Source organism: Pseudopodoces humilis, chromosome 16 (genome assembly GCF_049639895.1).
Source record: "Pseudopodoces humilis isolate 2021_Gansu_Grassland_sample_001 chromosome 16, ASM4963989v1, whole genome shotgun sequence".
Lineage (NCBI taxonomy): Eukaryota > Metazoa > Chordata > Aves > Passeriformes > Paridae > Pseudopodoces > Pseudopodoces humilis.
In genome coordinates, this window is record NC_142215.1 from 8,378,866 (window position 1) to 8,404,905 (window position 26,040).

General features: G+C 44.2%; 1 protein-coding gene across 1 annotated transcript in view; it reads left to right on the forward strand.

Moving 5' to 3' along the window:
• The first annotated feature begins 550 nt into the window (after positions 1–550).
• Positions 551–26,040, forward strand: part of ABHD17C (abhydrolase domain containing 17C, depalmitoylase) — a 35,837-nt gene continuing 10,347 nt past the window's right edge. Inside the window, exon 1 of the mRNA XM_005521559.3 lies at positions 551–1,793. Coding sequence (XP_005521616.1) covers positions 1,261–1,793 — 533 coding nt within the window. The 5' untranslated portion in view covers positions 551–1,260. The remainder of the gene's footprint in view (positions 1,794–26,040) is intronic.

Here is a 26,040-nt window from a genome sequence, read left to right on the forward strand (position 1 = left end):
AAGTTTTCCGTGGTATCTCTTGAAACCAGTGGCAAATTCAGAGATCCTTCAGAGCTTTTGAGCCTGGGACGCGCAGCTCTCTGGGCAGCCGGGGAGCGGAGCGCTGGGCACTGCGGAGGAGAAGCTCCATTGGCACTGCCGCACATCTCGGGCGATTCAAGGCGCGATGCTCAGGGCCACGGGGAGCCCCTCACGAGGGCAGCCATTGCCGCAGGTGTGACCGCCCAGGGCGAGCCGAGCCGGGGCTCCCCTCACGGACCCCTCAGAGGGCGCGAAATGGCCCCTGCGCGCGCCGCCGCTCGCCCCCGGCCCCGCCGCGCACGCGCGAGGGTGGGCGGCCGGCGGAGGGCTTGGGGGGGTCCCTTAAAGAGCCCGGCGGCGGCTCCCGCGTCCCGGCCGGTGCTGCGGGACCCGCTCCCGCACCTCCGCACCTCCCGGCGCCCCGCCCAGGCGGCGGCGCTGCGGACGGGGCCCGGCACAGCCCCGCACCCGCCCCGGCACCTGCGGCGGCGTCGCTCCGCGCCCGTAACCCGGAAGCGCTGCGGCGGCGCGGAGGGGGAGCCGGGACATGGCCGCTGCCCGCTCCTGCCTGCGCGCCGCAGCCGACATGGCCCTGCCCGCGGCCGCGCGCGGCTGGGCCTCGACCCTGCCTTCCCCTTCCTCCTGGACCCTCCTCATCCTGCTCCTCGTGCTCCTCTTCCTTCTCATCTTCCTCCTGCTTCGGACGCTGCCGGGGCCGGGCCGGGGGCGGTGGCGCTGCGGGGACCCCTCGCTGCCTTGCGGGGCGTCCCGGGGGCCGGGGCGGAGCGGGTGGAGCCGCGCGTGGTGCGGTGTGTGCGGGAAGGTGCTTCCCTGCGTCCTGCATGTTCCCTGCGGGAGGCCGGCTCCGGGGCTGGAGCGCCGCACTGAGCCGTGGCATCGGGGAATTAATTTTGTAAATGTGTACGTGTGGCTCATGTGCTGTGAGGGGGGTCGTGTTTTAGAGAGTTACATCAGCTGTAGGGTTAGTTGGGGAGGAGGGGTTGAGGGCTGGTTGTAGTCCCTCTGTATTTCGTGGGGTTGTGTTTTTGGTTTGTATAAGCAGTTTCCAGGCTTTGAAGAGCTGCATTGCTGTTGCTGAACTGTAGTTCTTCCAAGGTTGCCATTGTTTGCGTTCTGGGAGGGCAGCAGGAAGGCGGCAGGTCGCGTCGGAGGAGGGCTCCGGGTCTGTTCCGTGTGACTTCTTTCCAGGCGAGGTTTAGCTTTTCTCCGGCGTCTCTGATGCCAGAACAAGGCCCCAGAATGAACGGTTTCTCTCTGGGCGAGCTGTGCTGGCTGTTCTGCTGCCCGCCCTGCCCCAGCCGCATCGCTGCCAAGCTGGCCTTCCTGCCCCCGGAGCCCACGTACACCGTGCTGCAGCCCGAGCAGCAGCAGGAGCCCGGGGCGGCGGCCGGGGCGGGCACCCCCACGGGATCGGCCACCTGCAGCCTGCACCTGAGCGAGCGGGCCGACTGGCAGTATTCCCAGCGGGAACTGGATGCCGTGGAAGTGTTCTTCTCCCGCACGGCCCGAGATAACAGGCTGGGCTGCATGTTCGTTCGCTGTGCCCCCACTGGCCGGTACACGCTGCTCTTCTCTCACGGTAATGCTGTGGACCTGGGCCAGATGTGCAGCTTCTACATTGGCCTTGGCTCCCGCATCAACTGCAACGTCTTCTCCTATGACTACTCCGGCTACGGGGTGAGCACCGGCAAGCCCTCTGAGAAAAACCTGTATGCAGACATTGATGCAGCCTGGCAGGCCCTCAGGACAAGGTAAATGGATATTGGGGACGAGGTATTTCTGTATCTCCCTTTAATCCTAGTAAGTCTTCACGGTTAACCTTGGTGAGTGGAAGGGAAGGGTTTGTAAACGGTTTCAATTACTTTGGTGGCCTCACCAGATGTTCCATGAACAGCTACAGTGTGATTTACTGGATGACTTCATTTGCTAAAATGATGGGCAAACCTTCATCCTTTAGCTTTTTCTAGATTTAGAGGATTATTCAGCTGTAATTTGTGTTAGCCACTGCTTCACTGTTGAAAATCTCCATCTTGAGTAGGACATATTGCACTGGTTGCAGTTTAAGCTTGCAGACTGCAATAAACCTGTTGTTCGAGACTTGCCTGCCACTGTCTACACTTAGAGGTAACGCAGGTGAGCCAAAGCTCTGACTGAATTTGGCAGTAGCCTTGGCTAGGGCTTACCAGGAAACTGCTGGTGTTGCATGACATGCTTGGGGTTTCATCCAAGCTCCTGCAACACAGATGTCTTTCTCTTTTGGCCTCCCAACAACTGTTATCCAATGCGTGTGGTAGTGGGCTGGAAGGACATAGTGTTGACATCTGGAAATAGAGCTGGGGTTTCTGCCAGGAGATGCCAAAGTATGTGGCATCAAAAGGGCTGGAGCAACAGTGAGAAGGCTCTGGCAAGAGGCAGCATGGTGAGTGGAAACAGTGAGCCCTTGGCTTCTAGAAAATCCTGAGAAGAGCTGCTGGTTCTACCTCCTTGCTACAACTGATGGCCATCCCTGGGCCTCCCACTTCTGTCCACAGAAACCATGAGCTCCTTTTGCTGTTGCATAAGTGGTTCTTAAAGTATGACCTCACAGAACATGTCCTGAAAGAAAGAGCTTTAAAAAGCTTAAATTGTAGTAGGCCGAGAGAAAAGAGTGATGAACATTTTCAGTTCTTGGCTCTGGTGTTGCATAGACAAACTTGGCTTGCATGAAATGCGTATTTAATGTCTATCTTGGGGATACGTGCCAGTTTCAGAAATAGTGACAGGAGTTGTTACTAATTTAGATAATTGGCTTTGCAAGAATCCAGGGATTGGTTAGTTGTGGAGTCCAAATGCCTTTTGACATTGCTCTGCCTAAGTCAACCGAAGAGCGGGGGGAAAAAGGTGTAGGGAGAAGTTACCCTTCCATAGCATGTGTTCTGGCTGCTTGGTGAGCAAGCCAGATTTTGGGCTTATTTTCCAGGACTTTAAAAAAATATTTGTTTCCTTGAATATAAATAGTATGGTCTTATGTAAAGAAGTAATTTTGATATGCTGTATGCATAATGAATTATTAAGTGCCACTACAACACATATGGGTCATGTAAATAAGATTAATGGGAGGAAAAGTGCTGTGTCTAAAGCAAGCCTAGTTAATGTTTGTCCTCCAGTTGCTGTGTTTTCTGTCTGTTTTACTTGATGTTTAGTTGGTGATACTGTTTTATTTAAACCTGCAACCTTTAATTTAAACCTTCTCAAGCTCTGAAAAAGCACTTACACATCTGCTGACAGGCATTTAATACATGGTTAAGTTGTACCTTGGTCCAGAAACAAGGTGTTCTTTCACTTAAGTCTTTTAAGAAGCCTGACCCAGTAGATGATGCCAACACATGCCCAGCTTGTTCTGAGAGAGTTTGGCTTCTTCAATAGAAGTGTGACTGGACAGGTTTGTAGTTTTCCATTAGTGTCCTTTCAGTGGTTTATACAAGATATAGGCTCTGCTTTCCAGATTAAATTGAGGTTTGAAATTTCCCAACTCCTACTTTGCCATGTTTGTCAATCCCACATTTTAGTGTACCTTGAGAGTACAGTTAGAGTAGTTAGCATTGGTTTGGTTTTTAGGAGCCAAAACCCATTGGAACTGGGTGCCCAGGGAAGTGTTGGCATCACCACCCTTGGAATAGTTCAAAGTTCATTCACATTCACGTGAATGTGGCACTTGGGGGTATGGTTTAGTAGTGAACACGGTGGTGCTGGGTTAGTGGTTGGACTCGATGCTCTTTCAGGTCTTTTCCAGTGCTAACCATTTTGTGAGTCTTTGATTACAGTATTTTAGGTTTAGGCCCAGTAAAAAAGTTGGTCACTGTAAAGTGTAAGCTTCAGTAGAAAGTTAATCAATTCTATTTACAGATGACTGTTCGTAACAGGTACGAGCTGAAACCTTAGTCTTTCTCTTGATGAATTCTCCGAATAACAGTGTGAACTTTAGAAGACTGATCATTTGAGCCTCAATCCAAGTGGCTCACAATTAAGAGAAATATTCTGCAGCAGAAATACAAGTATGCCTCTTGAGGTAAAATGTCATGTTATAGCATTCCTGCTGCAGCAGTTCCCCTGTAGCTCCAGGAGATTGTGTATGCTTTCATTCTTAATGCAAATTCCTGGCGTTTGGCCTCCAGTCATATGGTAGTGAACTGTAATGCAAAGTTAAAAATGAAGTCTTAAAATAGAGGTTCACTGTGCCATCAAAAGCATTTAGTCATCTGTGCTAAGTTCCGTGGGAAGCTGTTGCTCTTCTGAATCCACCAGACTTTCCACCTGGCAGCAGAAAGGAATCATTAAAATGTTGGAAGTCTGAGACTCTTTAACTTTTAAGATGTGCCTCTGAAGTACCACTGATACTTAGCAATCATTAATTTATTGGTGTGTTTTTGCAAGTTGCCTTGAGGAAGGTGGGAATTAACCCTGTGCTTGGGGAAAACTGTCAAATTTTAGAAACGATGGTGAGCTGGCAGGAGTTACCATCATGGATGTAGATTCTGACTGTATTTTTTCAAGGTCCTGAAACAAGGATCTTGCCATCACATACATATTTAGGAATCAAATCTTACATAACAAATTATTATAAAACTATCTGAAAACAGTGGATGAAAAAATATAATCAAATTCTTTTGTTCATTTTCAATTGTCAGCCTGTCTTTGCAAAATCAGTCTCAAGTATTCTCCATTCTTTTAGTCTTTGTAAAGGAAACTTATTGTTTTCCTTAATTTAAAGGCATTTAATATTTCTTCTCATGAATAAACTATATCTTAAAGGATAATTTTACTAATTTTGAATTCTGTCTTTCAGCCCAATAAAGATGTTGACATACAATTTTGTTCCCTTAAATTGATTTTTTATAGATTTTTCTTCAGAGGCTGTAATTGTAGCATTGGTTGTTTTCATTCCAGTATCAAGTATTGATCAGTGATTAATTTGGTCTTTTATATGTATTTTTTTCCACTTGATTAACAAATTTCCATCTGGTATCTCAATGCTTCTCAAAAGGAATTTTCTGTCTTATTGCTACAGATCATATTTTTTCTAAGTGTTTTATTTTAGAAAGGTTGGGTTGATTTTGTTCTGTTTATTTCAAAATTAGAAACAAATTGAAGAGAATGTATATCAGACTGTCTTCTCTCATTGTCTGTGTGGTTTTAAGTTGCTGCTTTTTGTTCAGACGTGTCTCTTATCCTAACATCTGATTGTCTTAATGCAACATCTGTGCAAAATGACTTGATTGTCCTCCTCTTCCCCCCTTTCCTGAATCCCACATGGGAAGGTTGAACTTTCTAACACTTTTACATTAAGACAATGTACAGTACTTAAAAACAGGATGCACATGTAGGGCTTGAGTTCAGTGCTTAAGCACAAAACCATGGCTGCTTTGTCAATCACATGCTATTTATATTAAAATCAATTTGTATGTTCCCTGAAAATTTGGAGAAGGTAGATGAAGTGTGTTAAAATCCCAGTCAAAAGAAGGAAGGCACTGCTGCCCCACTCTCTCTGCTTCTGTAGTAATGTATCAAAGAGGAGAACCTGTTAGTCCATCTTTGGGATCCTGAAAGGAGGGAAAGAAAATGTAATTAATAAATAGCTCAGAAGAACTGCTCTTGTTGCATTTAACAAGATACAGCTTAATTTGTTTTTCATGGTGCACAATATAAACTAGGGGGGTTTTTTTAAGCTTTTAATAAATTATAGATATTTTTGTAATTTTTAAATCCTTAACTCTCAAAAAGGGTGCATTTGAATTTGTCTTTCAATCCATAGGAGAGCATTGGTTCACTTTTAATTTTCTTTATGCTTCTGGGTCAATACGGTATGATGGAAAGAACTGAATTGTGAAATGGTGTCATAAAATCCATGGGCTTTTGATCACTGGGTAGCAGATAGAATGTTTAAATAGTTTTTTTAACTGTTTTGCCAGATTTTATATTAAAACAATGCACACCAAACCTTTCATTATGCAGGAAATTTATTATTTGTGGTGCTGATTATCAGGAGATTATTGCTGTTTCCTGTGTAGGAGCTGGTGGAGAAGTTTTACATTGAGTAAAATCAGGAAACACACCTAATTGGATTAGGCCAGAGTGATAACTAATCTTCTGAGGTTGTGTCAGTTTAGTTCCTCTCCATTCTGATGTGATGAGGCGCTTACAACTTTCTTGGGGAAGAGCAGCTTCAGGTTTTTCTTACCTTGCCTAATCAAAATAGTCAATTTCTACTTTAATTTTCTTTGCAACAGAATCTTCTTTCACCATCGCCATATTTTGTGCGTGATCTAAGTCAGGTTCTTTAGATTGGACGCTTAAAGGTTTTTATCAAAAGTTAGCAACTAAATCCTAACATGACGAAAGGTAGTGCTTGGCAGAGTGACAATTAATAGTCCTGGAGTAATAGGGTTTCCTTCCTTCATGAGCCATCACCTGGTAGATTGTTCAGTCATACCAGCTTTTCACTAACGTTTTTACAATGTCTCCAAAGGATTGTTTAAAGCTATTATCCTCTAAAACTCAACTTACTCTACCTTCCATAGTCAATACTTGAAGAGAGGCTGCATATAAATTTGAGCAAAAATAGACACATACACAATCCCCTGCTGTTGTTGCCTATGCAATGAGCAGAGATTAATTCAGATGATGAGTGTCCTTGGGACAAATACCAACAACTGTTGAAAACAGGTGCTCTGATGTTCAAAGTTATTCAAAATGTTTACTGAGCTTTGGTGTTGTATTATGTCTTTTAGTCACTGAAGCAAAAGTAGTTCTGTTAAATACTTCCCTGTTTCTGTCAGGACTACAAGATCAAAGCTTGTTTAAAAAGGAAAACAGGAAACTTTTCACTGTCAAGAATGTTTTGCAACTGGTGTTATTTGGGAAGAAAAATAAGCTGCCAAAAAGCCTTTGGCTAACAGTTCATGCTCTCCTGAGTGTGGATAATCCTGAAATTCAACTGCCTGAACTGAAGATATTGGTACCCTGATGTACAAAGGTTGTAGGACCTGGTTCTCAACATCATCAGAGCATTGAACATGACAGATTCCTAGAGGAACATATTGTTTAACCCTCCGTGCTGAAGTAACTGTCTGCTTTTTAGCACTAAATTACATGAGGTGCTCAGGAAAGGCAGCTTGTTCTTTCTCTTTAGATAGAGAAGTGTCACCTTTTGAGGCTCAGCTGATGGTTGCTCTGCCGTAGCTGCTTGACCCGTGCATGTTGCTGGTAGCTCTTAGATTTGTTCAGTTTGTTCTTGACAGGGGAATTTGAGCTGGACTGTGTGAACCTCAATGGCTTTGCTCTGAAGCCAGGGTCAGTCTCCAGTCCATCACAACCTCAAAACCAAAAAACCCCTCCAAAATTCATCCTTTATATTACTCTGCTACTTAGAAACATTCTGAAGTGCTGGGCTTAGTTTACATTGGTTCATTACTTGTGAACATGAGTAAAAAGAGCAAGAAAAAAAAGTAGCAGTGCTGTTCAGGACTGTAGATAGCTGTGGGAATCCATAGGTGGAAACCATTTCATGGTATGCAAGTTGTTATCTGCCAGCACCTGGCTTTGTGGGAAAAACTGACAGTCAGCAAATGGATATTTCTGTTTCCATACTGAATGAAGAGAACAGGTTCTTTTCAGTTTTCTGGGGTTTTTCAGTCCTGTGATGTTTCCTCGCTTGGAGACAGACTAGTACCAGGGCAATGCCAAGTATTGGCTGTTTGGAACCTGACTGCCTGGACTAAGGTCTGAATTTCCTATTTCCTTTTAATATGATGTGCCAATGTGGTGATGCTGACTTTTCATCCCTGCCCCAAACCCACTTTTAAGTCCCACGCTTTACTTGTATTCTCTGTTGGTTTTAAGGCAAACAGTCTCAAGATTATGCAGCACTAGCAAGGAAAATGAACAAATAACATAAGGGTTTGTTTTTTTTTTCCCAAAGCTGATAATAATTTTAATGAATAACTTAAGAACCCTTTCTGGCCTCCTTCACAAATGTAGATCAATTACAAGGCTGCATTGGAAGCAGTTGAAGTGAGTCATAAAACAAGGTGCAGATGTGTTGTAGCTAACATGCTTGTGTACATACAGGCTTGTTTTTGCCAAGTAGCCCCTAAGAAGATCAGAAATATTTTCCTGTGGATTAGGATATAGCTTCAGTTGACACTGAACTTGAGAGGAATTAAAGCCACCTGTGTACAAGATGAGGGGTTCTTTGTATTTTCCTGAATCTAGGAAAAAAATCATTTTACAATTTTTGAATGCTGGTGGCTCTTAGGTGTCTGAAATGAAATGATTAAGAATCGTTTTTTGTCTGACTCTTAAAGCTTGGGTTTGTATGGCCTAAAATACAAAACCTAACCAACTGTGATAGACAGTATCTCCCTGTATCTCCTGTGTCAGTTGGTGGTGGATAATTGAGATTGCTGCAGACGAGCACTGGTGAATTGAATAAGCAAGTTGCAGTGACCCATTTGCTACTGCTTCATCTTGACTGCCCTGCTTTCCAGTTTTTAGATGAATGACTTACACTGGGCTTGCATGCTCAGCCTGACATCTGATGATGAAGCTCAATTTCATTCCTGACTAAAACTGAGTGTTTTGTTGGCAGTGGTATTTTTCAGTGTGTCAGGTTTTGGGAGCAATGGGAAATGTGGGATTGTAAACCCAGGAAATGCTGTATAAACACAGCAGAATAAAGATGCTTTTAACAGGAGGCTAAGAATGTAAAATGGGATGGATGAATAGTGCACAGTGTCAGCTTAAGGACAGAGGAACATCTTTGCATTCTTTATTCCAAGGGCTAATTTGAGAAAAATGCGTTACTGTTATTTGCACATTAAGCTCTGCTGCCTGCAAACAATCACAGAAAGGTGCAGGCATAGGTCAGTTGTATAATGACAGAGTTATATGGCATTATCTCTATCCATATCTTTATGTTTTTAATCACTCTGTTAGCTTTACAGAACAAAGGTTCTCCTGTTAGAATTAAACATTGTGGTTGGATTTGCTGACTGTGAAACCAAATAATACAAATGCACAAAATTGGGCTAAACAGCAGGACCTGGCTCAATGCCCACCCACCTTCCCACCCTTGGTTTCATGTCTCCTGATAAGCACACGTATGTCTTTGGGAAAATCCCTATAACCATAAAATAAATCTGTAACCTCTCAACTTTCAGAAAGGGGAATTCCATGTGGGTTAACAAATGAAGAATGATGTTGATGTGGAAGATGAGGTTTTAAGTTAGTACACTTGCCTCAAAGTCTAGAGGGAAAAATTTAAATGAGAAGTAATCTCAAAATATTGCCTCTGGTTTTTATTTTGTATTGCAAATTTGTTAGAAAAACTTCACATATGCTTTTCTGACAGTAATATTATTTATTGGTACAGTCTCTTGAAGTTCTTTCTAGGTGTACCTTCAAGATGAAAATTCTATTTTTGGCTCTTGATTAGGAATTGATTGTCACGTTGGATAGTTTTGGCTATGTTTTTAGGAAGATTAGTGTTACTGTGCCTTATTAAAAAAGCCTGCTTGCATATAGAAATATTGACTCATGGGAGCCTTATTTATCAGCCAAGGCATGCTGCTAAATGAGCTGCATAGCTCAGTGTCTGGCAAGTGACCCTTCTCAAGTCATCCAGTGCCAGCTAGAAGCTCTAAGACACTCTTTTTTATTATTATTTTATTATTATTTTCTTACAGGATACTGTACACTTTTTTATTATTATTATTTTATTATTATTTTCTTACAGGATACTGCCACATTTCTCAAGATCCCAGTATGTAAGACCAGTTAATTTTAACTTTGTGCATGGCACAAATGTGCATGGCCATTTCTTTTTGTGTGCAGCAGAACAACTGTGGAGTAATGGATAATGGGAGCCAACAAATCTGAGAAGTCTAAGGCCAACTTCAACACATTTCTCAGGAAAACACCCTTTAAAATAGTATGACTTGAAATGTTTCTCCTTTAATAAGGTTGTTTATAGTGGATTTTGGTCAGATTAGAGAATCTTTCTAAACATTGCTCCTAACTTTTAGTTAGCTTTGCTATGAATGTCCTTACAGAGCTGGAAAAATGGTGTTCAGCATCAGCAAAAAAGCAAAACCAGCTGGTTTGGTTTTTTGGTGTGGTTTTTTTTTGTTTGTTTGTTTTTTTGGTTTTTTTTCCCATGTGCAGATAAACTGAGATTAGGTTCAGATTATTTTAGCATTATTCCATGCATTTTAATAGTTCTTTATAACAAATTAAACAAAACATTTTGTGTTAACTCTTACAGTATACAATATATTGCAAACCTTAATAATCTACAAAATAAAAAAGCCAACAACAATACAAAGTGAACTTCTGTTGAGCACTTTGTAACCAAAATCCATTTATACTTTAAAGGAAATTCTGAGAAGTCAACTTGCTGCCTTAAGCATTGGACCAGTTTGGGCAGAACTTAATAATTTTCCCAAATCTGTCTAGTCTTCCCCAACATCTGATGAATTTGTTTAAATAGGATTTTAGCTGTAGGACAGCCTGGAGAAAGTGGCATCTTTCAAGAAACTTGGTTTTGGAGTATGCTCTCCAGGGCCAATTTACAGAAGTCTTTTCCAACATTCTATTTGTTGTTTAGAACTTCATTTCTTATAAAGGTGTTTGTATGTTTAAGTGTAGTTTTGGATTGTTTTTGGAAGAAGTAGCTAATTTTGTATAATATTTACATTGGAGGTGTTCCCTATCCTTACCTTGAGGCAGCTACTCCAGAGCCAGTCAGTTTCCTCCTTTTGCTAAGACTGAAATGCACCTCAATTTGCATCTTTAAGTTGTTTTACATATTTTGTTTGTAGTATATTTTGTTGTAGCTCCCTACTGCAAAAAACTTGTCTTTTTCTGGTAATGCATGGGCTTTAATGTCTGTTAATGTTACAGAAAATGTGGCTGTTTCAGTCAGGGTAAGAGCATCTTATCAAGCTGAACAAACTATAAAAGTACCAGAGTTGTGGGAAGAGGCGGGGTAATGTTTCAGCTACAGTTTTGCTATTTTTATGCATAGGGGTTTATGAACGTGTAACCTTTGCTCACACTGGTTAATAAATACCCTGGGAGTTGACCATGTGTTGCAGGCAGCACTTTCTGATGCAAGAAGCAGCACCCTTTCAGGAGTCAGTACAGCAGTTTAAGATATTAAGTGGGTTTCAACCTTAAGCCTGTCCAATGTGCCTAAAAGGTTTTGACTTGCTGTATCTCTGCCAGCTTCCAACCTTCTGTTTCTCTGATAGCAAAACCCTCTGCCCTCTCCCCTGAACTCTTGCTAATTATTCATGTAATGTGGTGTTCACTTCTAAAGACTGCTGTGCATAGGCCCACTACAATTAGTTCTTTATCCTCTCTTTGAAATTTGTACTAAGGATCAATCTGATAATGCAGAAATGACTGTCTGTAAAGGAATACAGGCACAAAGCTGGCTTTTAGAAAAAGAAATTGTTCTGATTTGTATTTACATTAATAAAAAATGAAGATGATGGAAGATGTACTTGAAGATAATTTGGATCTGAATTTTTGATAGATCTTGAAAGATAACATCATAAATCCCAGAGGTTCACAGAGTTTTGTAGAGAGCGAGTGGGTTGTAAAGTCTCCTTAATTTATTGAGTTCTTTTCTATCCTGAGATGAAGGAATCTTGTGCCAAATATCCCACCTTTTCAAATTGGATGTCCTCCTGTCAAAGCTCATCTAAGATCTCTAGATCATTTTGTGTAGACAGACACTATTGACACAAATAGGATCTAGCACCTTCCAATTATTTCAGGAAATTACTCTTTCCATCCAAAAATCTACTGTAATATTCATAATAAAGAGCATAAAACCTAATTATTGTGGATATTTCTTACCTGGATACAGTTCTAAATTTGTTGCATTTCAGCAGCAGAAGAAACTGCACTAAGGATTGTTATTCTCTGTGGTTGACTTTCAGAACAATTTTCTATTTTTCTTTTTTTTAGTACATTAATTTGCATGTTAATTTGAAACAAAGGTAGCAGTGTTAGCTTAAACTTAGCTCATTTAATTACTGAAATTTTGAGGTGCAGAGGATTTATAAGGCATTGTTTGTTGTCTGTTACTCTGTTTTTTGTCTTTCCACTATTCCTGGTCTTTCTGGTGAACTGTGTTCTTGTTCTTCACTGTAGAACTGGCCAGACTTCCTCCTTAAAAATTTTTAAAATTCTCATTTCATGTTTCTCTTTTGCCTCTCTGTTGGAAGCTTTATGGTATTAGGAGAAAGGGAAACAGTGCATCCATTGGAACTGTAAAATGGAGCTGTGCAGAGTGAAATATGAAAAATGTGTGTTGGGGGAGTAAAGAGTAGTAGCTTGTAGCTGAAAGTGTCCATGTGTGAAATGGCAATCTGCAGAAAACCTACATGGCCAAATGCCAACTTGGGTAGTAACGTAGACATTAATACACTTCTTTTCCAGCCCTGTGCTGTTATCTGTTATTTCAAAAATAGAAACTCCAGCAGTACAAGACTTCTTTATGCTGTGTTGGTTTATTGGGAGGCAGTTAAGTGCCAGTGTGGCATGGGCTGGAATTGTGAACATTTTTTCCTGCATAACCAGTTGTTCTCTGGTGATACTGCATGCAGTCAAGTAGTGAGCCTACACGCTTTACAAGGACTGCATCAGAGACAGAGGCAAACAGGGGTGTGAATAACATCTGGAAGCTGCTTTTCTTCTTATTTTTATTTTTTAAATTTCAAAGATGTAGCTGCAGGTCAGTTTCTACCTTTAGTGTCAGCTGAAATAATGACCTTAAGTGATGGCATTAACAGTTGTCCTTGATCCACTTTGTGGTACTTCTCCTTCTTGTGGCATAGCTGGTAATTGCTTGGTAAGCATCCTTTTTTGAGAGGAAGAAGTCTTTCACTAAAAAAATCTACAGAAGCAATTGGCCCTGTTAACAAGGTGTGTTGGCAGAAAATGGAGTCTCCAAGTGTGCTGTTAGATCATTGTTGAAACCTCTTGATTCACACAGTCTGGGCAAAATGTCTTTTACTACATAGACTCTGATGATCCCAGATAAGACAGCTGGATGAGCTGAACAAGTATATATGACCTGGTTTCAGGATTAAATTTTCTCATCTAAGTTTCAGAAAGTTAGTACTTTTCTAGATGTACAGACATACTCTTCCCATTTTTTAGAATGACATTTGTTGCTTTAAGAGAGGTTTACTGATGCTTAATGTTTCTACAAATCATTAAATGCAGATAGATATTTCTGTAATAAATTACCTTTTTTTTTGTGCTATCTTTTCAGTTTCTTAGCACAAGTCAGGTTTTATAAGCACTTCAAACAAATAGAAGTACACAGAAGAAACTTTGTGCTAAATTTCATTGTACAGAATTCTAAGTAGTATTTACTGGGAGAAGGGAAGAGGGATTTAGCCCCTGGGTTTGCGGTGATAAAGGCTGTGGCTAGGAAATTTGATTTTTAAGCTCTGAACTAGTTATCTGTGGTCTGCTGATCTAAAGCATATGGTACTGTTAATCCTGGTGATTGCTATATAATTTTTTTAATCATCTTAGGTTTATATTGACTGTTACTGGGGGTTGAACATTGATTGTACTAAAAGTTCATTAAAGGAACATGTGCAAGATGAGGATGCTTAGGAAGAAAGGAATAGATGAGTCTGATTTAAAAGTCAAGAGTGCCAATATAAAAAAGGCACAGAAAAAAGCCAGAACACTGAGGTTTTCTTGTCTCTGAAAAGATACTGGATGAATCTTTTCAGGTAATAAATTACTTTCATGAAATGACTGTCATCTTCCATTTGCCACTTATCATTCTTGGTATTTGCTGGAATATTTGATGAATCCACTTGAAAATGGATAATTGAGAGGAGATTCATCAGGAGAGTTGTGTTTCTCTGTAAAGCTGTGAATTTGGCACTTTTTGAAAGCAGATGTTTAAACATATGCAGATTCACACTGTGACAAAGCTCAGTGTTTTGAGCAAATAAAAAATTGGTATGTGTTTTCTCCACTTACTGTGGGGTGGGGAAAAACAGAGGTTACAGTGTCGTTTATCCAAGTAGGATTTTTTCCTATTTATGATTCACGAGACATATCATTGCAGAGGCAGAGCCTATTGTTTTGATTCTTAAATCAAAAGAAAATACTGTCTTTCTTCAAGTCTGTGGAAATGGTTAGAGTAACTCAGAGAAACCTGAAATGTTTCCAGCGAATTGAAGGAGGACTATCCAAGTGGGATGTATGGCCTCCTGGATAACACCATGACTTCTCTATAGAGCCCTTCAGTGTTTATGAGATACTGCATTTTTTTCAGAGGAGCTCATTCTTACCTAGTAACTTGGTTCTTCTGCAGTGCTTGAGCATATTAATGTAAGTTTTTAAAGGAGAGAAATCCTCCTGCCAGCTGAGTCATCTTCATACAATGCTGGCTGCTGAAAGACTCGTATTCTGGGGACAGATGCTTTCATCTGCTGTTGATTCTTTTTAGGAACATTGGACCAGTTTGCTGTCATGGATCACTTTTGTATCAGGACCTCTCTTCCATTCTTGCTCTCCATCCTGCCTTTCTGCTCTCTTGTCTCTGTTCTGTTGGAGACTCAAATCGCTGCCTGAGCTACACTAATGCTTCTGCATGGAAGAAATCCTGCATCCAGTTTGTCTGCTTGAATTCCTGCAAGACCTGATCCATTCCAGCTCCTGTGTAATCCTCTTGGCCTCCAGCTCTGGTGCTCTGTGGGAGAGACAGCACTCAGATTTGCAGGGGTCTTTGAAGAACAGTGTGAAAATGTCGGCTGTAATAGGATTTTGGATACAAGCACCTGCTGTTTTTGTAGACAGTTCAATTTTTGCTTTGTTCTCCTCTGTTAGCATTATGGAGTTAATACTTGAATTTTTTTTTTTACCAGCTTGTGTTTTGGATACAGCTACAGTTGTCTGTAAGTGATGTAAGGAAAATGCTGTATCATTGCCACTGTCTTGGTTCTAGAAGACAGGTGTCTGCTAGGGAGAGCAGGAGCCTCCCTTGGGGTGAAAGAATGTAGACCCCCTCCCTCCGAATTATTATAAATTTGAAATCAAGGGGCTTTCAGGCAGAGATCTGGGGATAGGAATAACAGTTCTTTACTAGTATAACCAGGCAAACAAACAAACAATAACTACAGCAATAACAAGAACACAGAACCAGGGACCCCGGGACAGCTCTCTCAGCTGAGATGGGGTGGAGGAGAGGTTTCGTTTTTCACAAACCCCTCGGGCAGTCAGTCCCGGTGCTCCTGCAGGGCTCCGGGGAACAGTCGGCTGGAACAGCAGGGATGAGCTGAGATCCTGGGCCGGTGGATGAGGTGTATCAGCAGCTCCGCGGCGGTGGCTGCCACACGTCCCGGCAGGGCAGGGGGTGCGAGGCCACCAACCAAGAGGGGAGAAGGAGAAGAAGCAACTGCTCCGTCTGGGTGATGGCGAAAATCCCTTCTCTCCACCGCAGCCGCTCCGCGACCCAGCACACGAACGTCCTTCCCCGAAGCCGGAGAAAAACCAGCTAAAAAACTGTCCCCACCCTCCTTTTCCTGCCCCCCTTTCCCCCCCCTGGGCCCGGCTACTCTTTGTCCGGTGTCAATCACCCCTAAGTACCGGTAGGTAGGTTGCCCCCGCACATAATGGGGAAAAATTCCCCGGGGAGGCCAGAACGACAAAACAAACAAAAAACAAAAAAAAAGGGACACCTAACCCTCAACACTATCCACCCCGAATTTTTTTCCCATACCAAAATGTTACATTAAATATTAAACCTTTAAATTATACACAAACACACACTACTTTAACTATATACATATGTACATGCAGATAGAGATACAAGCACAGTGTCATGGGTAGTTCACCCTAAAACCAGGTCCCCTTGGGGTATGCACCGGGTCTCTCCATCTTTTTGCATCACCCACCAAGTGCAACCCGGTCCCTGAGCAAAGACAACCCCACGGATTGGACTGTCTTTGCTGGAGGCAGAATTAACCCAAACAGTTTTTTTCCCAGCAATACCTCTCATATGTACCACTGGAACCTTATCTCCATCTGTCGTTCTAAAGGGCTCAGATTGGGCAGGGCCTGCTCGGTTAGTGGAACCTCGGGTGTTCACCAACCATGTGGCTTTGTGCTAAATTAATCTCCCAGTTCTTGAAAGTTCCCCCACCCAGTGCCTTCAAGCTGGTTTTAAGCAAGCCATTGCACCGTTCAACTTTCCCTGCAGCAGGTGCATGGTAGGGGATATGATACACCCACTCAATGCCATGTTCCCTTCGCCCAGCTGTTTTATAAGGTTATTCTTGAAATGAGTCCCATTGTCTGACTCGATCCTCTCAGGGGTACCATGCCTCCAAAGGACCTGCTTTTCAAGTCCCAGGATGGTGTTCTGGGCAGTGGCATGAGGCACAGGGTAGGTTTCCAACCATCCAGTGGTGGCTTCTACCATTGTGAGCACGTAGTGCTTGCCTTGGCGGGTTTGGGGCAGTGTGATGTAGTCAATCTGCCAGGCTTCCCCATACCTATATTTGGACCCACCGCCCACCGTACCATAGGCGGCTTCAACCGCTTGGCCTGCTTGATCGTGGCACACGTCTCACAGTCATGGATAACCTGGGAAATACTGTCCATGGTTAAATCCCACCCCCTTCGGTCTCGTGCCCACTTATAGGTGGCATCTCTACCCTGATGGCCTGAGGCATCATGAGCCCATCGAGCTAGGAACAACTCTCCCTTTTGTGTTGGCCAATCTAAGTCTGTCTTTGACACCTCTATCTTTGCAGCCTGATCCACCTGCTCATTGTTTCGGTGCTCTTCATTGGCCCTACTCTTGGGGACATGGGCAATCTACATGACGGACCCTCACAGACAGTTTCTCTACCCTGGTAGCGATGTCTTTCCACTCATCAGCAGCCCAGATTGGCTTTTCCCTCTGCGTTGCCAGTTGGCCCTTTTCCACCTTTCCAGCCATCCCCACAGAGCATTGGCCACCATCCATGAATCAGTGTAGAGGTAGAGCTTTGGCCACTTCTCTCTTTTCAGCAATGTCCAGGCCAGTTGAACAGCTTTGAGTTCAGCAAGTTGGCTTGATCCACCTTCTCCTTCAGTGGCCTCTGCGACCTGTCGTGTGGGGCTCCCATACGGCTGCTTTCCACTTCCGGTTCATCCCTACAATGCGACAGGAACCATCAGTGAACAGAGCGTAGCAATGTTTCTCCTGCTGGCAGTTGGTTGTACGGTGGAGCTTCTTTCAGCCCGTGTCACTTGTTCCTGCTCCTCTTCATCAGTGAGACCAAAGTTTTCACCTTCTGGCCAGTTTGTAATTATCTCCCAAAATCCCAGGGCGATTTGGGTTTCCAATACGGGCGCGCTGCGTGATGAGGGCGATCCACTTGCTCCACGTAGCATCGGTGGCGTGGTGGGTAGCAGGAACCTTTCCTTTAAACATCCACCCCAGCACTGGCAGTCGGGGTGCCAGGAGGAGTTGTGCTTCTGTGCCAATCACTTCTGAGGCGGCTTGAACTCCTTCATAGGCAGCTAAGATTTCCTTCTCTGTGGGAGTGTAATTGGCTTCGGACCCTCTGTAGCTTCGGCTCCAGAATCCCAGTGGTCGGCCTCGAGTCTCCCCAGGCACTTTCTGCCAAAGGCTCCAGGACAAGCCATTGTTCCCAGCTGCAGAGTAGAGCACGTTCTTCACGTCTGGTCCCTGTTCTGACTGGGCCAAGAGCTACTGCATGAGCGATCTCCTGTTTGATCTGAGCAAAGGCTTGTTTGTTGTTCAGGGCCCCAGTGGAAATCATTCTTTTTTCGGGTAACCAGGTAGAGAGGGCTCACGATCTGGCTGTACTCAGGAATGTGCATCCTCCAAAAACCTATGGCACCTAGGAAAGCTTGCGTTTCCTTCTTGCTGGTGGGTGGAGACATTGCAGTGATCTTATTGATGACCTCAGCGGGAATCTGACGCCGTCCATCTTGCCACTTTACTCCCAGGAACTGGGATCTCTCGAGCAGGTCCTTTGACTTTGTTCTTCTTGATGGCAAAGCCGGCTTCTAGCAGAATCTGGATGATCTTTTCCCCTTTCTCAAATACTTCCACTTGCTGTGTTCCCCCACACAATGATGTCATCAAATGTACTGCAGATGTTCTGGAGCCTCACCCTTTTCCAGGGCAGCTTGGATCAGTCCATGGCAGATGGTGGGGCTGTGCTTCCACCCCTGGGGCAGTCGGTTTCCAGTGTACTGCACTCCCCTCCACGTGAAGGCAAACTGAGGCCTGCATTCTGCTGCCAGGGGAATGGGAGAAAAAATGCATTAGCAATGTCAATAGTGGCGTACCACTTCGCTGCCTTGGACTCCAGCTCGTACTGGAGCTCCAGCATGTCCCGGCACGGCAGCGCGCAGAGGTGGAGCCCCTTCATTCAATGCACGATAGTCCACAGTCAATCTCCATTCTCTGTCAGACTTGCGCACAGGCCAGATGGGGCTGTTGAAGGGTGAGTGGGTTTTGCTGACCACCCCTTGGCTCTCCAACTCTCGGATCATCTTGTGGATGGGGATCACAGCATCTCGATTTGTCCTATACTGCCGGCGGTGCACTGTCCGAGGTGGCAATTGGTACTCGCTGTTCTTCCACTTTCAGGAGTCCTACTGCAGATGGGTTCTCTGATAGTCCAGGCAAGGTGTTCAATTGCTTAATGTCCTCTGCCTCCACAGCAGCTATTCCAAAAGCCCACCTGAGTCCCTTTGGGTCTTTGTAATAGCCATTTCGAAGGAAGTCCATGCCCAGAATACACGGGGCCTCTGGGGCAGTCACAATGGGATGTTTTCTGCCACTCCTTCCCAGTCAGGCTCACCTCGCTTCCAACAGAGTCAACTGCTGCGATCCCCCCCGTCACCCCAGCAATGGAAACAGGTTCTGCCCCCCACATGCCCTGAGGGCATTAGGGTTACACTGTGCACCAGTATCAACTAAAGCTTCGTATTTTTGTGGCTCTGATGTGCCAGGCCATCGGATCCACACCGTCCAAAAGACCCGGTTTTCCCCGTGCCCCTTCCTGGCTAGAGGCAGGGCCCCTCTAGCACTGGTCATCCTCTCCTCCCTGGGCATACATGCTAGAGGTTTCCTTCAAGGGGATCATCCTCTTTCCTGTAATATCTGGCAGTTTGGTCACGGGAGGTTGAGGCTACCTTCACTTTAGTGGAACCTTTCTGGTTACTGGTTCCCTGCCTGAGTTTGACGCACTCGTGCTGCCAGGGCAGAAGTGGGTTTCCCATCCCACTTTCCCATGTCTTCCCCCATGGTCACGTAGAAAGAACCACAGCTCAGTTCGTGAGGTGTACCCTCTCTCTCTAGCTGGGGGACGCTGGGCCTTGGAGTTTTGGGCTTGTGACCCGCACTGGTGCCATATGGGAACTGCTCTTCCTCATCTCTTCCCTCATTTTCCCTCATCTCCTCTTTGAGTTCCTTAATCACAGCGGAAATCTTAGCCTGCTGCGGGCCATGGACCATACTGTCGTAATTTCTAAGCCTGGTGGCAACAGAACCCACCGTCTCTCGGCTGTTATCAGCGTTAATCAGTGCAATATAGGTGGTGTAGTCACGTGGCCCTAGATTTGCCAGACTCCACAACATCTGCCCAGTGCACCTGACTTTGTCGGGGTCATTATCATGCTGTCCACCCCTCCCAAAAAGGACCTCTAATATCGCCACTTCTCTCAGTTGTTGGATCCCTTCCTCAATGGTTTTCCATTCCCTTCTATGATAGTGCTCTTCCATTCTCTCTCTGTGGAAAAACCCTCTCTCTTACACTCGTCAAAAGCCGCTCCCAGAGGGAAAGGGGCCCTTGCTCCCTGACGAATACCTGATTCACACCTGAGTCCTGGGTCAAGGGTCCCCACATTCCTTGCCTCACCACCATCCAGCTGCACGCCTGTACCCATAAGGTCCCAGACCCGGAGGAACCGGGGTGTATAAGGCTCACTCCCCCGCCTCAAGATGTCTTTTTGGAACTTACGGAGACTATCATATGTCAGAGTCTCAGTAATGATTTCAACTTCTGGCTCCCCTGTGGTGTGTGAGGGCCCTCTTTTCTTATTCTTATCAACAGGGTGCTGTGATTTCATCTTAGACTTCCTGGTTTCCACAGGGGCAACAGCTGCTGGCTGTGACTGCCCTTGTGGTTCAGCTGGAAACCTGGACGGTTTGTAACGTCTTCTGTGGGTTCCACTGCTGCTGCACCATCAGACTCTCCCTCTTCGGGGCAGAGGGTGAGTTTCTCAGCAGCTGAGGAGATGCACTCTATCTTCTGGCTCATCTCACGTATCTCCTTCACCAGAACCCCCACCCACTCTGGGTGGTTCATTTCTGAGGTGGGCTGTGGGGCAGGGGCAGGCTCTAGAGCAGCACCCCCTGTCTCTGGGGCTGTGCCAGGCTCTAGAGCAGCACCCCCTGTCTCTGGGGCTGTGCCAGGCTCTAGAGCAGCACTCCCTGTCTCTGGGGCTGTGCCAGGCTCTAGAGCAGCACCCCCTGTCTCCGGGGCTGTGCCAGGCTCTGGGGCAGCACCCCCTGTCTCTTTCCCTTTGTCTCTGAAGGCTAGGTAGAACAGGCCTATCAGTACCGCCAGCCACTGTAAGATGTCATTAGCATTCAGAGAAGATTTTAACCCTTCGAAAACTGGCGGGGTAGGCCCAAGGAACTGGGTGAAAGGTTGGGAGAAAATTTCCCCAGCTGTCTTTTTCTCCCAGTAGGTACCATTATTATAGTAACCCAAAAACCATCCAGTTAGTGTGTGACAGCTCTGAATCCATGAGCCCGCCGTCCAGAGGACGTTAAACATCCATGAATTCCTCACCTTATCAACCCACAAAACAAGCTGGATAATAGCCACAGTAGCCTTAGTTATAGGACCCATATTTAAGTAAGGTACAGCAAATGGGAGAAATATAGCTGTGACCACATGCCCCTCGAACCTGGGTAAGCTCAACAACATGGTTCTACCTAACAAGGTTTCTAAATCCAGCACACAAAAGTTAGGTTATTTAAGAACTGTTTATTCCTTTTTTTGCCCTTTTCCTCTCGAGCCCCACGTTGGGCGCCAAAATCTGTCCTTGGTTCTAGAAGACAGGTGTCTGCTAGGGAGAGCAGGAGCCTCCCTTGGGGTGAAAGAAATGTAGACCCCCTCCCTCCGAATTATTATAAATTTGAAATCAAGGGGCTTTCAGGCAGAGATCTGGGGATAGGAATAACAGTTCTTTACTAGTATAACCAGGCAAACAAACAAACAATAACTACAGCAATAACAAGAACACAGAACCAGGGACCCCGGGGACAAGCTCTCTCAGCTGAGATGGGGTGGAGGAGAGGTTTCGTTTTTCACAAACCCCTCGGGCAGTCAGTCCCGGTGCTCCTGCAGGGCTCCGGGGAACAGTCGGCTGGAACAGCAGGGATGAGCTGAGATCCTGGGCCGGTGGATGAGGTGTATCAGCAGCTCCGCGGCGGTGGCTGCCACACGTCCCGGCAGGGCAGGGGGTGCGAGGCCACCAACCAAGAGGGGAGAAGGAGAAGAAGCAACTGCTCCGTCTGGGTGATGGCGAAAATCCCTTCTCTCCACCGCAGCCGCTCCGCGACCCAGCACACGAACGTCCTTCCCCGAAGCCGGAGAAAAACCAGCTAAAAAACTGTCCCCACCCTCCTTTTCTGCCCCCTTTCCCCCCCTGGGCCCGGCTACTCTTTGTCCGTTGTCAATCACCCCTAAGTACCGGTAGTTAGGTTGCCCCAGCACATAATGGGTAAAAATTCCCCGGGCAGGCCAGAACGACAAAACAAACAAAAACAAAAAAAAAGGACACCTAACCCTCAACAGCCACATATTTCACATTTAATGGCTTGTCAGCTGTATCAAATAATTGTAGCAAAACCAAGTAATTTAATGCTGCTAATATTTGAGAATGTGAAGTTCGTAGTAAAATCAGTAGATGAAATAGTCTTTACTTAGAGGCTGAAACATAAAATTCAATAAACAGATAAAAGAGCATGCAAAAGGAAGGTAAGAATGGAAAAAAGCATGAACAACAAACCACAGAACAGAAGCCCCCCACACAAAAGAAAATATTTTGAATTCAAAGAGTGGTGGGACTGATTACCTGAGCAGTTCAGGGGCCAAGATCTACAGATATCAGTTTCTGAGTGCTCTGCTTTGAATTTTTTTCACCTAATCTTCCAAATATTAGTCTCCAAAGTATTGATTCAAGCGTGAGCAAATCATTTAATGCTGCTGTAGCATCCAGGCAACAAACAGCCTTCAGCCAAATTTACAGATACCCTTCTAGTTTAGGATCCTTAGGTCAGGAATAACATTTTTTATGAAGTTACAGTGTGTGTAACTAACCAGCTGTGCAAATTTTCTGGTGAGACATTTTTGGTGAGCTTTGCAATTTGAACCATTACAGTCTAGGTTAGTCTTGTTTTGTTCTATGCTTCTACAAGGATAGCTGTTTTCAGATACTACAGCCAGATGCATTGAAAGAAGACTTAGCTGGGGCCATTTCTTTTTGTCCAGACTGGTTTGACTAGTCTTTTTGACTAGTCCTGGTTTGTGCACTGGAGCAGTTATTCCCTGCTTTGTGGGCAGCTGGGCTGGAGCTGGTGCAAGGGGAGAAATGTCAGAGATGGGTGGAACAGGCAGCAGCTCTGGTCAAAAGGCACTGTGCTCCTCCCATGAATAATCCCAGCTCATGAGTCAGAGGTTTAAGCCTTGCCTGGGTGCAGCTCATGGCACTTAGTGCCACAGCAGGGTGGCCTCACCTCAGCGTGCTGCCTCAGGTGTGTAGGGGCGAGGGAAATACATCAAGAAGTTGGTGTTTGATGTGAAGAGTCCTGGCAAGAGCAGAGACAGGTGTCAGAGGGGCCTCAGTGAACAGAGGGAAATACCAGAAGAAGAAGGCAGTGCTCCTGAACAAAAGTACTTTGAGAACTGTGGAGGAGCTGCAAGATTGTTTCCTGCAGGCTTGTAATCCCTCAGTTCCCAGTGCTGAGCCAAGGCTGGTGAGGAGGGTTAAGTGATGGGCTTGGGAGGTGAGCCAAAATGCATTGGCTCACTGTGAAATTTCAGCCTGGGGAATAAGGCAAGGCTCTCCAGTTTGGAAGTAGCTGAAACTGAAGAAATGCCTATGAAAGCACAAAACTTGTGGGAATGCATAACTAGCATTAGTATTTGCACTCAGGTTTGCTTAATGTCTCCTAGGGAATCCATTTCTGTAGTAGTTGACACATACTTGTTTTAACTGACATCTTTACATTAAAAGATAATGTGTTAATGTACATGGATATTATCAAGTCTTTCTTGTTTTTCATAACAACCCTTACTAGGCACACATCTTTAGGGAGTAGTTTACCTTATTTTCAGGTTTTGTGTGTAGGATGCCCAAAAGTGCAGCCTTTTTGCAACAGTAAAAAGATGGTTGAAGTTTTAATGTCACATCAAGTGTTAGGAGGAGTACACTCATCTGTCTTAGCTCTGCTGTATTAGAGCATAGGGTATGTGTGCAGTTGGAGGAAAAATACCCCAGCAGGAGAGAGATGAGATAGACACTGAGGGTGAAGATAATGGATTCCTTCAGAAGATACTATAGACTGAGCTGCTCTGTGAAAGTAGCTGAATTTTTCTGCTGTCTCAATTTATTTAAATGTACCTTAGAGAGTGACTGTATAGGTTTTGTACACTGCTTGCAGTAAAGAGTATGTACTAGAAGTAGCTGACTGAGTATTTGTGAATTATTGATGCTGTAGTCATAAAAATAGTGCTCAGTGGCCAGCAAAAGTTTCCAGTCTTCTGTATTCCAGGTTTATTTGCTACAGAGCATCTTAATTAAATGCAAAATACTTCACTAACATTAACTTCAGTGCTCTATTTTTAAAATAACTGGAGTAAAAAATTCATTTTATATGCCATTTACCTGTTGTGTCGTGGGACTAAATGGTGTGAATCAAGATTGGTCTAAGAAAGCACTTTGGAAGAAGTAGGAAACTGTGAGGAGTAGAGAGCTCCCATTTTTGTTCAAGTTCAAGCCATAATCTTGTGCCAGTGCTGTCTGCAGAACTCCAGTTGATTTTTAAGGGTGCTAAAGCAAAGAAAGTTGGGGGCAGTGGGAATTATGTTTGAATATATCCATGTGTTTAGGTTCTATTTCCATTAGCTTCTTGTATTTCAAATTACAGAGAGTTTGGTTTGTATTTGCCCCTGGGATTAGAGAAATAAGACAACCCCCAACATTTAGAGTTGGTTATTTAGGAAGGTGCTCACTCCCTCTCATTGCATGAGTGTGCACTGAGTTTGGAGTGTTATTCTCCTTTTGTCATACAGCAGTAGAATGATGAAGGTAGGAGTTCAACAGATGGCTGAGCCACATCATTGCTCGTTATTTCTGGATGTTTTACAAGAGTCCTTTTTGCTTGTCAATGGCCTTTTTGCTTTCACTCAATATGAAAGAATTAATGCTTGTAGGGGCTAAGTTAGTCTATTACATCAGCATGCCTGTGGCACAAGTTCCTGCTTAAATTTCAGTGCACTTTTAATGAAAACTCTATTCCCTGCCTCCTTGCTATCTAGGGAAATAAAAAACCCAACAAATCCTCAGTCAGGCAGAAGCAACTGTTCCAAATCTGTTTGTTGTTTATATGTAAAACTGCTAGTTCATGTGGTAGACAAATGAGCAATCTATTATAAGCCAAACACCAAAATCAGTATCCTGGGTTATTGTGGTGGAGAAAAGTTATGTTATAAATACAGTTGAGTCCTCAGTACAAGAGAAAACAAAGGAGATTTTTTACTTTATAGTTCCTTAAAAACATAAACAGATCTGCAAACACAGATTGCCCATTTTTTGCCTGGGGGAAAAGGAACTTCCTTGTGAAGGTGAAGCTGGGGGGAAAAAAGGAGGGCAGTGCATTTACTGTTCACTTGGCTTGCTCTGAGTCCTCAGCAGTTTTACTTTAGGCAGAGAAGGTGTTTCCCACTTTGAAACATGGCAGCTTCAGGAGCCTGTGTTTGAGGCAGATGAACAAAAGGTGACTTAAGGCTGTATTTCAAAAGGAACATTTTTTAGACAAGCTAGTATTATTTGGATTAAGAATAAGTCATCTAACTGTCACCCCAAAGCCACTCAGTGCAGATTATCATAATTCAGTTAATTTTAAATGTAATCTCATTACAGTTTGTACTAGAGAATGCCATGAAATACCATTTACCTTTACCTACCCTGGTTGTTCAGGGCAAACTTGCAGTGGCCTCACTCCTCAGCAGTGTGTAGGTACCTGCTTTTGTCATGGATGCTTGAGCTCTCCAGTGATACTCAATATCCTTGTCAGGACTTGGTTGAACGGTGAGCACAGTTCTCAGTGTTTGATAACAGATTGCTGATCATCTCAGGACAGTAATCAAGAACCAGTTGCAGTGATTTCATGCTTTGGTGTAATTAAGTTACTGCAGGGCAAATTATTATCCTCAGAAATGCCTAGAAGTTGCTTCCACTTGATCCATGTATTATTGGTATGAAAACAGGAGCTGGTACATCACTGGATTAGTGCTGCAGTCACAGAGTCCAACAAGCCTGTGGGAGTGTGATATTTGCTGATAACATCCAAAATTGCCTGTAAGAGGGTAGTTTCAAGAGTCATAGGTTCATTTTATCAGATTATATTGGTTAGCACTGGGGTTTCTCCATGGCATAATCAAATGACTCTCTGGTGTGGTAGTAAAAGTAATAGTGATGTAAAACTGGTGGAGTCCTTGATTAAATTTCTCTGTCAGCCATTTAAATTATTTTGAGAGTGAACACATTTGTGGAATTACTTGTCTGCTCCTGTGACAGTGTGCTGGGATATAGGCCAGAAAAATTAGTCTCTCTCTTTTGCAGCTTCATAAGCCAGAATACAACCTGGTTTTGGCT